Source organism: Ictidomys tridecemlineatus, chromosome 3 (assembly GCF_052094955.1).
Source record: "Ictidomys tridecemlineatus isolate mIctTri1 chromosome 3, mIctTri1.hap1, whole genome shotgun sequence".
Classification (NCBI taxonomy): Eukaryota; Metazoa; Chordata; class Mammalia; order Rodentia; family Sciuridae; genus Ictidomys; species Ictidomys tridecemlineatus.
Window position 1 is genome coordinate 3,277,121 of NC_135479.1, and position 16,010 is coordinate 3,293,130.

Below are 16,010 nucleotides of genomic sequence, written 5' to 3' on the forward strand. Positions count from 1 at the left end.
CGGAGAGCACCCTGACTCTGTTCACCTGGAAGGAGCAGGCTGGAGGAGGCCTGGGCACTTCCTCCTGGCCACGGTCACTGTTTACCAGGTCCGCCCTGGGACATGCTTGCTGGGCGTGCTCAGACGGGGAGGGACAAACGGACAGTCCTGCAGGGCTGTTCTGGGAAGGTCTCTTTGAGGGGGTGAGTGTCCCAGGTGGGACTGGTGTCCCTAGGGGTGTGGTCCGAGTGCCTGGAAGCCCCCTCCACAAACCTCTGGCATGTTGGCCTGGCAGCATTGCGCTTCCCTTCTGTCCTGAGCTGCCCCCGGGGACTTGGCCTGGCGGGCTGGGGTCCCCGATGTGGCTCCTCTGTAGCCCTCCCACCAACACTGAGACCAGAGGTGAAGAAGGCTGGACACGGGGGCCACCCCTGGGCTCTCCTCCCTCGCTCCTGGGGTGGGGTGTCCTGATCCCGTCCCCCCCAGGTCTGTGCTGCTCTGAGCCCTGCTGGTCCAGGCGCACAGAGCGTGAGAACACCCAGAGCCAGCTGGAAGCTACTTCTCAGGGTCAGTAGATTCCTTGGTTTCCTGGGTGGGGAATGGGAAGATTCCAGGAGGGGGAAGAGGTGATCAGGGACAGAGGCTGGGCCCAGAGTGGGACCCCGTGGTGAGTGAGAGGGCCAGCCTGGGTGTCTGGGATGCCCCCTCCTTCTCGGCCCCTACTGGGACTCTACAGCCTGGGGTCAGCCATGCACAGCAGTCCACTGGGAAGGGTTTGTCAAATCATCACTCTGTGGCCAGGAGGCTGGGAGGTCAGCACAGGGGCGTGTGGCCATGTCCTGCCTGTTCATGGGGCCTGCTCCACCCCCACCCTGACTTCCAGAAGATGTGTCAGGTCTTGACCCTCCCTCCTCCCTCCTAAGAAAGCACACGTCCTCCCTGCCCTCATCTGCCCTCCCGTGGGTCCCCTCCCAGCCTCTGACCATCCCCGGCCTCCACCCTCTTTCCTCCCTTGCTGAGGCCACATGGCTAGCCTCCACCAAGGCAGGACAGTCCTGCCTCAGGGCCTTGGGGTCTTTCCATGTGCTATTCCAGAACCATAGACTTTGGAGTGTCCTGCTTTTGGGACAGTGTGCAGGGTACAGTGGATGCTCAAATTATTTGAGGATGGAGCAGAAGAAGAGAGGAAGGGAAGAGGGAGAACAGACTGGGTGAGGGAGGCAAAGAACTGGAAACTCGGGGCATAGATGCTGTTCAGAGAAGACAACTCGGGAGGGCAGCAGAGGAAGGGGGTACTCTGCTAGCAGAACTGGGGTCAAGAAAAGGTTTGGGGAGAGGGGTGGGGAGAAAGGTCAGCCTGATTGTGTGCAGGTGGGCAGGACCCGGGGAGGGAAACCCACAGTCCAGGTGAGGGTGGTGGCCAGCCCCTAGGGGAGGGTGCACTTCAGGCCTCTCTGTGCAACGTGCATGGGCCCTGCTCCTTTCTGGGACAACATCGACTCTGCCACCAAGGTGCTCATCACCTTAACATACACCGTATGAGCCACCAGTCTGTCTCCTAAATGGACAGGGGTCTGGGCTCTGTGAAGTTCAACAGCATTTTCCCCAATCGTAATAAGAAAGAATGAAAGGAAAATGAAGAGGTTACAGGCAGACAACTTGCAACAACTTCCCCAAAAGTTAGCATCAAACACCGTTTCACCAGCAGCGCAACTCTATTTTAGGTTAACAAAAGCCAAAAGTGACTTTAGATTTGTCAGGGTGCTAAAAAGAGTGACTCTGCCTTTTCAGCTTTTCCCAGCTGCCTGTCTGAAAGCCTGGGGAAGCCACAGAGACTGCTTTTCCATGCCCGCAGTGTTTTCTAGCACCTCGGGGTCTAGCCAGCAACTGCTGTTTTCTAACAGTGTCCGTTTCCTGGGCTTCTGTCCCCCTAGCTGGGTTGCAAACCAGTAAGCAGGCCAGGCTCACTGACAGGTAGACAGGGGCCAGCCACCATCCCCTCTGTCCTCTCCTCCTCCACACCTTTAAGTCCTTGGCCCTTCCTGGAACACAGAACTGTTTGGGGAAAGTCCTTCAGATGTGGGCGAAGGGCGGGAACTCGGAGCAGAGGCTCACAGATCCTGCTAGCTCCTGGCTCTCCCGCCCTCCCTTCTCTCTTGTTGGCTGGTCTGAAATATGGCCAGTTGAAATCCTGTTTGGTCCACAGTAACCCCACCCCCCACTCCCTCCAACAACTGGCTAGGCACACTGAAAATGCTAAGGCCTCCATTTGCAAAAAATAATCCCCCCCGGAGTTCACCAAAACCAGGAGCCCAGGGGGAGGAGGATGATGGGGAAAGGCCCTCTCTCCAAAGGACACACATCCCTTTGCTCAGTCAGTGGCTACAGTCTGCACAGGGGGAAGGAGATAAAGCAGTGTAGACCCAAGAGCCAGGCTGGAGAGGAAGGGTGGGCGGTGGGTTGCCTGGGGCCCTCGAGGGACAGGTCTGAGTCTCAACTCCTGGACAGGGTCCACCCCACACCGCGAATCCGGCCATTTGGGGGGGCGGGGGCTGCAGGGGGCCGCGCGTTGCGGCCGGGCGGCGCGTTCCAGGTGCGCAGCGCGGGGTCAGGGCGCCGGGCGGGTGGTGCGGGAGGCCCGCCGTGCCAGGCTGGGCACAACAAAGCCGGGGCTCTGGGGAGGGCCGGGGAGGCGCGGGAGGCGCGGGAGGAGGGGTGCTGGGAGCGCCGGCCTGCACTGGCCGCCAGCCACCGAGAGGAGGAGCAGAGGATCCTCGGAGCGCAATAAAACGCCCGGCTCGGGCCGAGCCCGCAGCAAACACATCCATAGAAGGCAGTCGGGGAGCCGAGCCGGGCCGCCGCCGCCGCCGCCCCGCTTTCTTCTCCGCGCGCCCGCTGCCCCCGCGCCCGGCCCGCGCCGCCCGAGACAAAGAGCAGAGAAAGTTTGCGCGGGCGCACGGGCAGGTGAGCAGGGTGCGCCGGCCCCGCCCGGCCCCCAGCCCGGCCCCCAGCCCGCCGCCGAGAGCAGCCACCGCCGGGGCGCCGGCCCGCCGACCCCGGCCCGCCATGGGCGCCGCGGCCCACAGCCTGCGGCTGGCGCTCGGCCTCCTGCTGCTGGCGACGCTGCTGCGCCCGGCCGACGCCTGCAGCTGCTCCCCCGTGCACCCGCAACAGGCGTTCTGCAACGCAGACGTAGGTAAGCGGCGCGACCCCCGCCCGCGCGCCCGCAGCCCGCCCGCTCCCTCCAGAGTCCTGCAAGTGGACGCCCCGGGCGCACTTTCTCCCCCTCCCGTCTCGCCCTTTCTTTCCCTCTCTTTGCCGAGATGCTTCACGACCTCAAAATTCCATCGAAATTCCGCAGCAGCTCCAGCCCCAGAAAAGGGAGCCAGGGAAGGCTTGGGCTTGGGTTTTGGCAGGCGGCCGCCCTGGGATGCCAGCGCTGGGGGCGGGGGACACGGCGGCAGTGGGGGTGACTGGAGGTCTGGGGACCCGGGGGAGAAACTTGCACAGGTGAGATTCGAGCTGGGCTTCCCTGGGCTCCGGACTGGGTGGGGACGGGATTCCCTGCGGGGGCTCCTCCCACCAGACCCTTTGGGGGGCTCAGACATTAAGCAGGGGGCAGGATGGAAGCCCCCATGCAGCCGGGTAGGTTCCACAAGCTTGAGGGGGAAGGCGAGAAAGACATAGACCTGGCTCCTTGCTGGGTGCCCTGGCCAGGAGGCCCCACCAACAGGACCTGGCAGGGAGCGGGACCCTGAGTGTTTTTTTTGTGGGTGACTTTTTTCAGGATGTCCACAAAAACTGAAGGCTTTGGTGACTGGAGGGGCACTGGGATCTGTGCAGCCAATCTCCATCACCCTGGGGACTCCTGGCCTCCAAAGGTGGGGCTGGCGAGCAGGAGGGGCAAAGTGGTCTGATCCACAGAGGAGCAGGAGACAGAAGTGGGCGAGTGCCGCAGGCAGTACCACCCAGGCTGACACTTGCCGACCCTCCAGGCCTGGCGCTGGGCATGTTCAGGTGCAGGGCTCTGGGCCTCGAAGTCCCTCTGCCTTCCCTTTGAATTTTGCTCCTAATTCTCAGTCAAGTGCCCTGTACCCTTGCTGTGAAGCTGGGCACCCCTCTCCTGCCCTGACTGAGGCCAGTGCTTGTCATCTCCTGGTGCCAGCAATGCCCTCTCCATGCCCACTCTGGGGCTCCTGTCCCCACCCCAGTTGGCCTGCCCTGCCTGGGAGTTTTCAGCAGCTCCTGTCTGTGGGACCACGTGGCTGAGCCACCTGGTGCAGGGCGTGGTGAGGGCTTGCAGCATACCCTCCACCAAACCTGACGTGGGGGCAGTGGGCCTCTTCTCCAGTTTGACTTTGTTGTGCAGTAGCATTTGGGGGTGAAGAGAGGCTCCTCCCCACAAGGGCACCACGGGTGGGCTTCCTTGGGGGTGTCCCTGAAGTGCAGGCCTGTCCTGGCTCCTGTCCTGAGCTAGGCTGCATTTCTGATCAAGTCGTGGGGCCCAGAAGGAAACTAGCCTGTAGGACCTGGGGCTTGGGTTCAGAGGAGCTGAGCAAGAAGCAGCTGAGCGAGGGACGCCCTCCACGCCCCGGCCGCGTGGGGAGAATTTCCGGGCAGCCACTTCTGTCCTTGCCCAGCTGGTGAAGGCAGCCACTGCGCCGGGCACTGCTTTTGCTTTGGTTTGGTCCAGGGCTCTTGCTTGTGCCTCGAGGCCCTCTCCTGCCTAGATTCCCTGGCACTGGTGTCAAATTGTTGCACTGAATCATCATAAAGCCCCAACTTGTAACCCTGTCCCAGCACTGAGGCCCAGTCACACTGCAAAGCCCAGCCTGTCTGGCTCCTGTGGCCACTGTAAAAAAGGACCACACCTGGGGGACTTAAAACATGGGGATTTGTCACGTTCAGGAGGCCAGAAGCCTGAAATGCAGATATGGGCAGGGGGTCCCTCTGGGGGCTCCTATTCCAGGCCTCTCCTAGCTTTGGGTGGCTCCTGGCAGTCCTTGGTATTTTCTGGGTACAGACTCGTCCCGCCAAGCTCTGCCTCTGCCTTCACACTGCCCTCTCCCCTGGGTATGTGTCTGGCTCCAAACCTCCCTCCGGTAAGGACACCTGCCATTGGGTTGAGGGCCAGCCCTAGTCTAGTAGGACCTCATCTTGACTTGATTACTCCAGCAATGACCCTATTTCTGAATAGGTTAGGTTCTGGCTGGACGTAGTCTGGGGTGAGGGCCCTATTAAACCCAGTGCCCCAGGCTGCCCTCCTTGCTTATCCAACTTGGGATAAAAAGTGGAGGACACCCCAGGGTAGGGCCCTGGGTAGGCCCTGCTGGTCCATAGTGGCTGGTCTGTCCTCTAGGATTTTCCTTTGAGGGGCACGGGTTGGTGACTTGCTCAGCAGTAGTAGTTCCTCATCCTGGGAATAGGATTACCTGGGGGGCATCTAAAGATGACTCGGGCTGGGATCTATTTGTAGACACAAAGGGCCTGGCTCAGACCTCTACTTTTGTAGTTTAAAAAGCCCCCCAGGCAGCTGGGCAGGGTGGCACATGCCTGTAATCCCAGTGGCTTGGGAGGCTAAGGTAGGAAGATCAAAAACTCAAAGTCAGCCTCAGCAACTTAGCTAGACTCAGTCTTAAAACATTAAAAAAAAAAAAATGGGGAGGGCTGGGGATGTGGCTCAGTGGTTAGGCACCCCTGGGTTCAATCCCTGGTACAAAAAAAAAAAAAAAAAAAAAGAAGAAGAAGAAGAAACACCCCTGGGGAGAGTTTGTGCAACCAGGACTCTGACCACAGGGTGCCCGTTGGGTCTGAGGAAGGCCAACGTTTCTCGAGACAGGCTGGCTCCTGTCACTCCTGGCTGGCCGCAGCCTTGCTAACCAGCCTGGGGTCAACACGAGGCACTTGGTTTGAGAAACAGAATGCTCTCTGCTTCGGAAGAATTTCTGGGAGGTGTCTCTCTGGCTAGGAGAGGACTGGAAGTGTGGCCAGCAAAGGGACTTCTCTGTGAGGTCCATCTGGCCTGCTCCTGGAGGACCCTTCGTCCCTGTCCTTTCCAGGAAGGTCAAGACAAACAGGAGGCTCTGTGTCTCCATAGCAGTGCTGCGCAGGCTCCGGCCGATTCCCTCTCCTCTAGCGCATCCTTCGCCACCTGCTGCAGGCCTGTGCGGCGACCGTAACTCTAGCCACGCGGGCGGGGGGAGGCTGGAGTTGCTGAGCCAGCTGGGTCACTTGGCAGACCCTGGATGCCTCCACTGATTTTTGGTGTCAAGAGTAAATCTAGGAGCTGTTTGGACCTAGAGAATAAAACTCCCCCTCCAGCCAGGAGGCGATGCCCAGAGCCGTCTTGCTCCCTGACTGCACCCTCCTCCGCCGCTGGCTGCTCCCATCTCCAGAAAGTGCCCCCTCCAGCCTCTGACGGTCTCCAGTCGCAGCTGGAGATGGGCCGCCGTCAAGGCCACATGGCTGTATGCTGGGTCCAGGGCACACGGGCCGAGGGCATCCTGACTTTCTATGGGTCTGGGGGGAGGTCCGGTGTGTGTAGTGAGAGGACCAGACAGGAAGGTGTAGCCACCCCAGAAAACTCACAGCAAGCCCTTGACGATGACTGTGTCCCACCCTCACTGTGGAAAGCAAGGGGGCATCTGGTCTCAGCGGAGCCAGGCCTTCCGCCGATGGGGCTGCTCTTTGGACACTGTGGGTGTCTCTTGCATTGTGTCCCCTGTGGGGACGGAGGCCTTCTGCCAAGGCAGCGACTGGGGCCTGAGTCGCTGGAGCCAAGGAGGCGAGGTGTGCAGGGGCCTGGGGTGGAGCAGGTGTGGAAGGGCACCCTCCCCACCGGCGCTCCTCCTCCTGCCTGGGACGGCTCTGGCAGGCGCCTGTGCGAGCTGCGGGTGGGCTTGGTTACCTGCTGTCCCACGGCTCCCCAACTCTGCTCGCCGCCTCGCCCAGTCCTGATGAGGAACCCTGCGGCCAGGCCCCAGGCGGAGGTGGGGGGCTCTCGGGTTCAGAAACAGCTGAGAGAGGTGCAGCGGGGACCCCAGGAAGCCGGAAGGTTCCAGGAGAAAGTGCAGCAGGAGGAAGAAAACGCAGGGGAGGGGACGAGGGAGGAGGAGGCAGGCAGGCAGCCGGCAGTGGCAGGAGGTCGGCACCCATGTCTCCGCCCTCCCTGCAGGATGACTGGCACTAGCCCTGGGTGATGCACCCCTCTGCCTCCTCTAGTAGGAAGGTCCCTCACATGTCCCGGGTCCCCCCACCGGCTCAGCCTTGGCTCCCAAAGATCTGGAAGCTTCTGTTTGTTGTCTTCCACGTGGGCACCGTTCCTGGGGAAGGAGCCCTGGGTGGGCAGCAGCTGCCCTTTCAACTCACACCTTGGTGGGAGGAGGACACACACCCTACTGGAAGGGTGGGCCTGGGTGACTGCCTCGGGGACCTCCCTCTTCTTCTGTAGCAGAGTCTCGTTTTGTGTGGCGATGGCTTGGCTGCCTTCTGGGGGCCCACTTCACACAGAGTCCTGTGGCAGGTGCTTCCGAGTCTGGAGCAGTGAGTCAGTGCCCGCTCCTGTCTCCTGGAAGGGAGGGGGGAGAGCAGACCTTGGGCTGTCTCCCCGATGCCCCTCAGGGCCAGCCCGGAGGGCAGACTGCATCCAAGGCGAGGGGACCTGCAGGCAGAGGGACGTGCCCAGCAAAGACGGCCTGGTGGGCTGGGGTCAGGTGGGGCCAATGGATTGGAGCCGAGGGCGTGGACTGGAGAGTGGGCGACTGGAGAAGGGCGAGTGGACGGGAGCATGGTCAGCCTCGAGCCCGGGAGCAGCAGCAAGGCTGGCGGGGTGGCTGCTTCCTGCCTCCTGAGAGCTGTTACCCAGGGTGGCGGGCGGGAGGGCAGGGTACCGGGGCAAGAGCACTATCGGGGAGCAGGGCAGTCCCTGCAGCTGCACCCAGGAAGGACTGGGAGATGGAGATGGGCCTCGAGCCGGGGCCTGGGGCTCAGGGGTGCGCCCAGCGGGAGGCCCCGTGGTGCTCAGGGCCAGTCTCCCCTCCTGGTCGGCTGGTCAGGCAGGGTGGGGTCTGGGCAGGAGCTGCCAGTCCTTCAGCAGACAGTGGAGAATGGGGGAGGGGCCGTGAGAGAACAGGGGAGGTGCCGCGTGGAGGGGGAGAGCCAGGGGGGACAGGGCACTGGTCTTGGCTGCAGAGCATAGTCGGAGGCTGGCTCCGCACACCAAGTCCTGGCCTGTGACCTGGTCCAGCAGAGGGACGTGGGACAAGGGGCCTGGCCTCCACGTCTCCATCTCTGAAGTGGAGGCAGGAACCGGCCCCCTAGGGTCATGGGTGAAGGTGGCCTCCCAGGGCCCGAGCCTTGCTGTGGGCTGTCCAGGGGGCGTGGGATCAGCTCTTCCTGCGTCCAATGCCGAGCTGGACCTGCCCCTGCATTCAGGGGACCTCCCAGCCGGGGCTGGGGACCAGGGCTGGGGGCAGGACGTGTGGTCCCACAGGTGGGGAGCTGAGTCTGCTCTGGTGCCTCCAGGGGCCTGGAGGCTGGTCAGGACGAGCCTGTGACAGGAGAGGGAGGTGACAATGGCACTAAGAGCAGCGACAGTGGTGGTGGCACCGAGTGCCAAGTGCTAGAGGGAGCCATGTCCCACACGTCCCTGGCACTCACGCGTCACCTCCTCAGCAGACGTCCAGGCTGAGCCCCAGGTCCAGCAAGGCACTTGCTCAGGGCCTCGAAGCTAGAAGCAGCTGGACAGAAGAGGGTCGTTGAACCAGAGGCTGTGAGGAGGGAGGCAGAGGCTGCTGGACTCTGGTGTGGCCGGTGGGCTGCCCGCCGGCTGTGGGTTCTTACAGGGAACAGTGGGCAGGCCTTTGCGATGGCACCACAGATCCGTGTGTCTGTGACCTGCGAAGTAGCCCGGGCGCACCAGTCCGCAGAGGCGGGGTCCCCGTGTCCCAGTGTCCTGGTGTCGCGGTGTCCTGGTGTGTGTGTCGGGGGGGGGGGGTCCTGTGGTCGCCGTGTTGGTGTTGTCAAGTGCAGTGGGTGTTTTCAGAAACCGCCACGCCCTGGTGTCCATTTTAACAAGGTTAATTGATCCAACACTCGGTGGAGAAACTCGAGGTTGCTGCTGCCCTGAAACCTGAGCAAACAAGGGTGCAGTCGCCAAGCGCCTGTGGGGGGCAGACGCCGCCTGAAGGAGGGCCCCAGAATCCTGGGCTGCGGGGAGATCAGGGTGATCTTTAAAGATCTTCTGTCTAAACGCATTTTCTAAAGCCTCTGCAATCAGGGGGTGTGGTTGTACAATTAAAGTCAAAGGCCGTGTGTGCGGGCTGGGGTGTGGCTCAGCGGTAGTGCAAGGGCTTAGCATGAGCAAGGCCCTGGGTCAGTTCCCAGCATGGTCCCCAGCCCCCCGGGAAGAGGCATTTGGGATGCACATGCAGAGAGGAGGGCTTCCCGGGATGGCCAGGGGTGGAAGGGCTGACCCAGGAAGGGCCTGGCAGCCCGAGTTCCCCGCCTCAGCAGTGTGTACTGCACCCAGGTTGGTGTGACGGGGTCCCAGGCAGGGCAGTGAACCCTGGCTGGTTCCTTTCAGAGTTTGTCGCACTGTGCGCACAGCCCTGGCACCTGCTGTGGTGCGTCAGGTCTTACTGGAACACAGCTGTACCCACTGGACATGCCTGGTCTCTGGCTGTGTTTGGCCTGCAAGAGTGGAGCTGGGCAGGGGAGCCGGGGTGCTGGAGCCTCACAGACGAAGCTGGCTGCGTGGCCCCTTACAGAAACGTTTTCAGACCCTGTCACCAAGGGCAGGCTGCGCAGGTGTAGGCTTCCTGGGCCGGTACACCTGTCACCACTTCTTGCTCCCTGTTCTAGAGGCAAGCAGGAAACCTGGAGAGGAGGGGACACCTGGGTCATTCTCTAAAGTGACCTTGGAGATGCTGTGGATTCGCCCACCGGTTCTGGGCTCAGGGGAGGTGGGTGGGCTTCGGACACACTTTGACAGCCGGACGTTTTAGAGAAAAAAGGCGAAGGAGAGGTGTTGGGGAAACGGCTGGGCTCTGGGCCCGACAGGGATGGTTCTGTCCCAACTTGGTGCCTCTTGGAGCCTGTCTCCCTGTCTGCGAGAGCCGGCTGCACTTGTCAGGTTGCACCTGCTCCGTGGCTGCTGACGGGGAGCACAGGGTGCACAGCCTGGGGGCTGGGGAGGCATCTGCCCCCCCGTTGAACTCTAGGAGCCGGACAGTGCTCCAGAGAGACCCGCGGCCTCTGTCCCAAGGGCCCTTTAGGAGGAAAGGCAGCACAGGAAGGGGCACCTCCCGTGTGCACGGTGCAAGACTGTGACGTTCTGGTGGCAGCCTGAGCCCAGGCTGGCTCCCCTGTGCTCCCAAGCTCGTGTCTGCCGCCCGACACCCCTCGGCCCAGGTCTGGAACCCAGGGAGCAGGGGGGTTTCAGAGCCGCCAGCCCAGGCCACACGAGGAGGGCGACGTGCTCTGAGTGGTCACGGTGCTGCGTCGGCCGGAGGCCTCCTGGGACGCCCGGTGCTCGTCATTTCCAGGCACCACACCCTGTCGGTCCAGCGGCTTGAGAATGCCCTGTGCTGGCTGGTGGCCCGCTGGGGTCCGTGACCTGGGAGGGGTAGATGGCAAGGAGAGGATTCAGAAGAAAGCTGGGGCGCCATGGGCGTGGAGGGGGCACGTGCTGTGCGCCCAGCGCAGCTGCACAGAGCTGATCCCTGCGCCTCACAGTGGCCTAGGGCCGGAGCCTGCCCTCACCACGTGGCCCTCCCACACTAGGGAGACCGGGGTCCATGTGCCCTGGTCCCATGGCTGCGAGGTGTCCCGGAGCAACCACAGCCAGGTCTCAGTCACCAGCCGTGGAGTCCAGGGTGCTTCAAGGACACAGCACTTGATGTGGCCTTGGGAGAAAGGACTAGGTGTCGCTCACAGGCTTCAGGTCCCTGGTGGGTGGTGTGTTCAGGACTGTGTTGACCTCATGGCTGAAGGGCTTGGGGACACGGGCTCCCCGTCCAGCATCTTCAGGGAGAGGTGGCTTTCCTCTGTAGCGCTCCTAGCATTCAACCTCCAACCCTCTGCTGTCCCGGGGAGAAGAGGAGCAGCCTGGCCCTGCCCAGGGAGAAACCAGGCCCCTGAGGGAAGGGGCTGGTACGGAGCTGCCATCGGCTTCGATGACCCTGACTCTTGGCTGTGACATCTTGTCCCCATGGCCCAGTGGACTCCAGGGTGGGAGCGAAGGAATGACCCTAGGGTGGTCTCTGCTCTCTGCACCAGTTCTGGAAGGCAGGGGCCGGGCAGCCAGGCGACAGCTGAAAAGTCCAGGTGCTGGGCCTTCAGTGCAGGGCACCTCCCGGCTCTTCCCTTGTCCCAAGGACTCTGGGGGAGGCCGGAGGGCGGCTCGGGTCTGGACAGGGGGAAGCCATGACTCGCCCCAGGTCACCGGCTGAGCAAGGTGCCAGAGTTCTAGGAGGTGGATCCTGGCTCGAGGCTCTGGGACAGGACGGGCCCACCCCTGAGCTCTGTTGGTCAGGACGCTCTTGGCGTGGCGGCATCTGATCGTGAGCACTTTTTTTTTTTTTTTTTTTTTAAAGAGAGAGTGAGAGACAGAGGGGGATAGAGAGAGAGAGAGAGAGAGAATTTTAACATTTATTTATTTTTTTCTTAGTTCTTGGCGGACACAACATCTTTGTTGGTATGTGGTGCTGCTGAGGATCGAACCCGGGCCGCACGCATGCTAGGCGAGCACGCTACCGCTTGAGCCACATCCCCAGCCCCATGAGCACTTTTTTTTAAAACAGTGTTTTACACCTTTATTTTATGTACTCATTTTTACGTGGTGCCGAGGATGTAACTCAGTGCCTTCACGTGCTGGGCAATCGCTCTGCCACTGAGCCCCCGCCCAGCCCTTAACGGAGCTTTGGAGCCTCGGAGGGGCGGGCGGCAGCCATCAGGGCTGTGGAAATGAGACTTCCTGTGTCCGGCAACCCCGTGTCTGGGGACTTTTCACCCTAAGCCTCTAGTGACAAGGTCGTCTTCCCTGCTCACCTTTCTCAGGGGGTGCCGGAGCCCTTGGACATGAAGCAGCGGGGCCGTGGCTGGGCAGGCTACAGTAGTGGACGCTCTGCCGGCGACAAGTGTGTAGGTTTCTAAGTGGAACTAAAGAAGTGTGGACGCCTGAGAGCTCGGACTGCCTTTGACAAACGCAGGTTTCCTAACTGTGCTGTGATGAACGTGAGTTTGCTGCAGCGTGGGTCTCATCGCAGTCAACAGCGGTAGAGACCGAGCTCCAGGCCTGGCTGGTTTAGGCCGGTTCCACGCGCAGCGTTTAGCAGAGCGGCCTGATCCAGGCGTGGGCTGTGTTCTAGGGACCAGGGACTCGAGGGCCGAGTCCGAGGGCCCTGGCTCGGCAGACGTGTCCTAAGCTCAGAGCAGACCTGGAGGCGCCTACCAGAAGTGGTGCCGGACGTTCTGAGAGAGCCGCCGTCAAAGCCCTGCATGCTGTGGCTTTGAGCCACCCTGCTATGTCCCTCCTCTCCAGAACTTTCTCTTGCTGAATGGTGACTGTCCAGAGGAAGAGGAAGGAGAACTGGACCCCAGACTTTGTATCTTCGAAGCTTTAGTCATCAGGGTTCTCCATAAAGCAAGACCAATAGGAAATATAGATGCACAGACGACGGAATTTATTATGGGCCTTGGCTCTCACCATGACGGAGCTGAGAGTCCCACAATCTGCCGTCTGCAAGCGGCAGAACGGGGGGGTGGGGGGGCTGGTGGTGTGATTCATTCTGAGTCCAAAGGCCTGAGATCCTGGATGTCACAGCTCAAGCAGGGAGAGAATTTTCCTCCCATCTGCCCCTCGGTTCTGTCCCGGCCCTGGACAGACGGGACAATGGCTGCCCGTGCTGGGTTGGGTCAGGCAGTCTATGGATTCCAAGGTGGCTCTCTTCCAGAATACCCTTCCCACACACCCAGAAATCCTGTTGGCCAGCTATCTGGGCAGCCCTTAGCCCAGTTAGTTGACAGAGAAAATTTACATCCTAAGGGCTGAGAAGAGGGACCAAAGAAACGGGTGGGTGGCCTTTGGTGGAGAACTTTCTCGTGGGGAGAAGGGCCTCACTGCCCTGGCTCAAGGGCCAGTGACCTCTCCCAGGGCCCGCCCAGCTCAGACAGAGCCTCTGGCCCCAGGCTCAGCTCTCCTGAGACTGAATCCTGAGATGCTCTCACCTTGGCCAAATCCAGGCCGTTCACTTCCCCCTCACCCAAGAACAAGCCCCAAGAATTGGTGGCCTTGCCGCTTGGGACCGAAGCCATGTTCCCCAAACTAGATCTCTCAATGGTCAGGTTTGCAGAGGGTGCCCCAGCCCTAGAGCAAGGTGGAGCATGCTTGGTGTCTTGTCTGGGGGGAAGGTGGGGGTTGGAGGGGATGGGAAAGAGTCCCCCCCACCGTTGGACTGGGGCTCTACGTTGGCGGCTGGAGCAGGTGGGAAGCAGAAGCCCGTTTCCCCTCCGCCAGACGCTGTCCCCACAGGAGAAGGGGTGGGAGGCCCTGTCGGAGCCCGACCTTGAAGCAGGCTCCCTGGATGTCCTGGGAGCTCGGGGAAGAGCCAGACTCTGAGCAGGGGACGTGGTGCCAGGCTGGGCCAGCGCCCCCCGCCAGACCCTCCCTCCACACGGCCCCATCACCCGCTGCTGGTGCTCTCACCTGAGTGTCTGGCCCGTCGCTGTCCCCAACCTCACCCCTGCAGTGATGTCACAGCCCAGCAGCTCTGCCGTTCCCATGGCAACAGCCTGCTGGAGCCAGCCAGTGGGGGCTGCTGGGCTGCTGGAGAGGGAGGAGGTCAGTGGGCCCCTGAGACCCCTGCAGACCACCTGGGGTACCGGTTCTCCTTGTGTCTGCCCCCTTATCTGGTGTGAGGGACTTTTCTGTGCCCGGCTGTTTGAGGAGGTGGTGGGAAAAGGGCCAGTAGGAGGAGGCTGCAGGCCACAGGTCCACAAGGCCCATCTGGAAGTCCCCACGCTCCGGGGAGCTCCCCGACGGTTTGATGGGGGCAGGCTGGGCAGGGGAGCTGTCGGGACGGGACGGGGACGGGGCTGGGCTGACTGTGGTTTTGGAGGAGTGGACGGTGTCAGGAGGCGGCTGGAGCAGCTGTGAGGGTGCTGAGCTCGGGGGGTGCATGATGGACACTGTCCTTGTGTTTAGTGAGGCTCCAGTTGGATCTGCCATAAGAGGTCCCTCTGCGAGCTCGTGTCTGGACCATGTGTGTAGAGGTCAGTCCACCTTGGGGTCTGCCAGTGTGAGGCTGGTGGAGGAGGCCGCTGGCCCAGCTCACCTCCAGAACTGCCCAGTCCTGGGGGACAAACCCACAGAGTCCCAGGCCCCCAGGATCAGGGCCTGGCTGGGACTCGTATTCTCCCCTGACACCCCCAGTCCAAAACCCAGTGCAGCGGCTCACCTGAGCTGGGAACCAGCAAACACCAGGGTGTGCTCAGCACGTGGGGGCCCACAGAGCACGGTTTTAGAGGCTAGAACTCAGAGGAGTGCAGTGAAACCCAGTTTGTGATATTTATTCTATGTGGGCTTGGCTTGGATGCCTGCAGTGATGGGTCTCTCACTACCTACCCATGATTTCAAGGCAGCCCAGTAGGAAGTGCTTCCTTCCAGCTGCCCATGTGCTGCCTCCCTGTAATGTGTTCTCAGACGTCCAGCTCCATCATCTGGAGACACACACAGTAAGTACCGCCCTCTCCCCAAACAGCTGGCCAGGCTCTTGGGAGTTCCCGTGTGATGTGGACACAGCTGTCACCACCCTGTTTCACAGATGAGCAGACTGAGGCACCCCAAGTTGGGCAGCTTGCCCTGGGTCACACGGCCATGTCCCTGTCTACCTCAGTGCCGTTCTGGACTTCTCTGCCCCAGCGAACGCCTCTGCCTGGCCTCCTCTGAACGTGCCAGGTTCCTAGGACTCCTCCTGCCGTGCACGGCCTGTCCTGTCACTCCCTTCCTGAGCTCTGAGTCCATGGCCTGCCCTGCCCTGCTGACCTCTGCCCCTTCTTTCTGGGCCTGGGGAAAGCTGTCTCTTCCCGGGCTCCCCTTGTTCTCCAGGCCGCTCGTTCTTGCCTTTCTCACTGGGCTCATTCCTAATCGTTTCAATAGTTGCGCTGCGGTTTTGAAATGCTGACCCTCGACACTGTCACATGGCCACTTCCAGGACAGACTCTTCTTCTCACCTTGTGAAAGTCACTTAGACCTGCATCTGCCTGTCAGCTCCTGTGGCTCACCACTGTCTTCACATCTCTGTGGTGCCCTGCACCTTGGCAGAGCCTCCCCGTGAGCCAGGCACCACCCTCCAAGTTCCCAGGACTGTCTCCTCTGACACCCATCTCTGAGGCCGCATGGCGGATGCTCCATCTCCCCTGTTGCTCTTTTTCCCCTGACGCTCCATCTCCTCTCATGCCCCATCTCTGACCTCCATCTCTGACCCTCCGTCTCTGACCCTGCATCTATGACCCTCTGTCTCTGATCCTGTCTCTGACCTCCTCTGTCTCTGACCTCCATCTCTGGCCCTCCATCTCTGACCTCCATCTCTGACCCTCTGACCTCCATTTCTGACCCTCCATCTCTGACCCTCCCGTCTCTGACCCTCCATTTCTGACCCTCCATCTCTGACCCTCCGTCTCTGACCTCCATCTCTGACGCTCCATCTCTGACCCTCCATCTCTGACCCTCCATTTCATCTGATGGTCACACCCTAGGGACAGGCATGTGCTCTTTGGGCCTGGTTGCCCTCGGCACCTTGGTGTCCTCTTGCCCTCTGTGTGGCCGGGTGAGGTCTGGCCAGTGCAGGCCTGGCTGGACTACCACCTGCTTGTTCTGGGTGTTCCTTTGAGTGCAGGTAAGGCCCAGGTTGCCTTTCGTCCTCCCTTTCATACTCACGTACGTGTATTTGGGGACCCACGTGTGGTTTGGGGTGTGTTCCATACATCTCCTCTTGGTAGATCTAGCCAGGATGTAAGCTGTTAGACATCTT

The 16,010-nt window shown here is 61.3% G+C and overlaps 1 protein-coding gene across 1 annotated transcript in view; it reads left to right on the forward strand.

Annotated features, from left to right (window-relative positions):
- Positions 1 to 2,728: 2,728 nt before the first annotated feature.
- Timp2 (TIMP metallopeptidase inhibitor 2) overlaps positions 2,729 to 16,010 on the forward strand; it is a 43,598-nt gene continuing 30,316 nt past the window's right edge. The window contains exon 1 of the mRNA XM_078041538.1: positions 2,729 to 3,175. Coding sequence (XP_077897664.1) covers positions 3,046 to 3,175 — 130 coding nt within the window. The 5' untranslated portion in view covers positions 2,729 to 3,045. The remainder of the gene's footprint in view (positions 3,176 to 16,010) is intronic.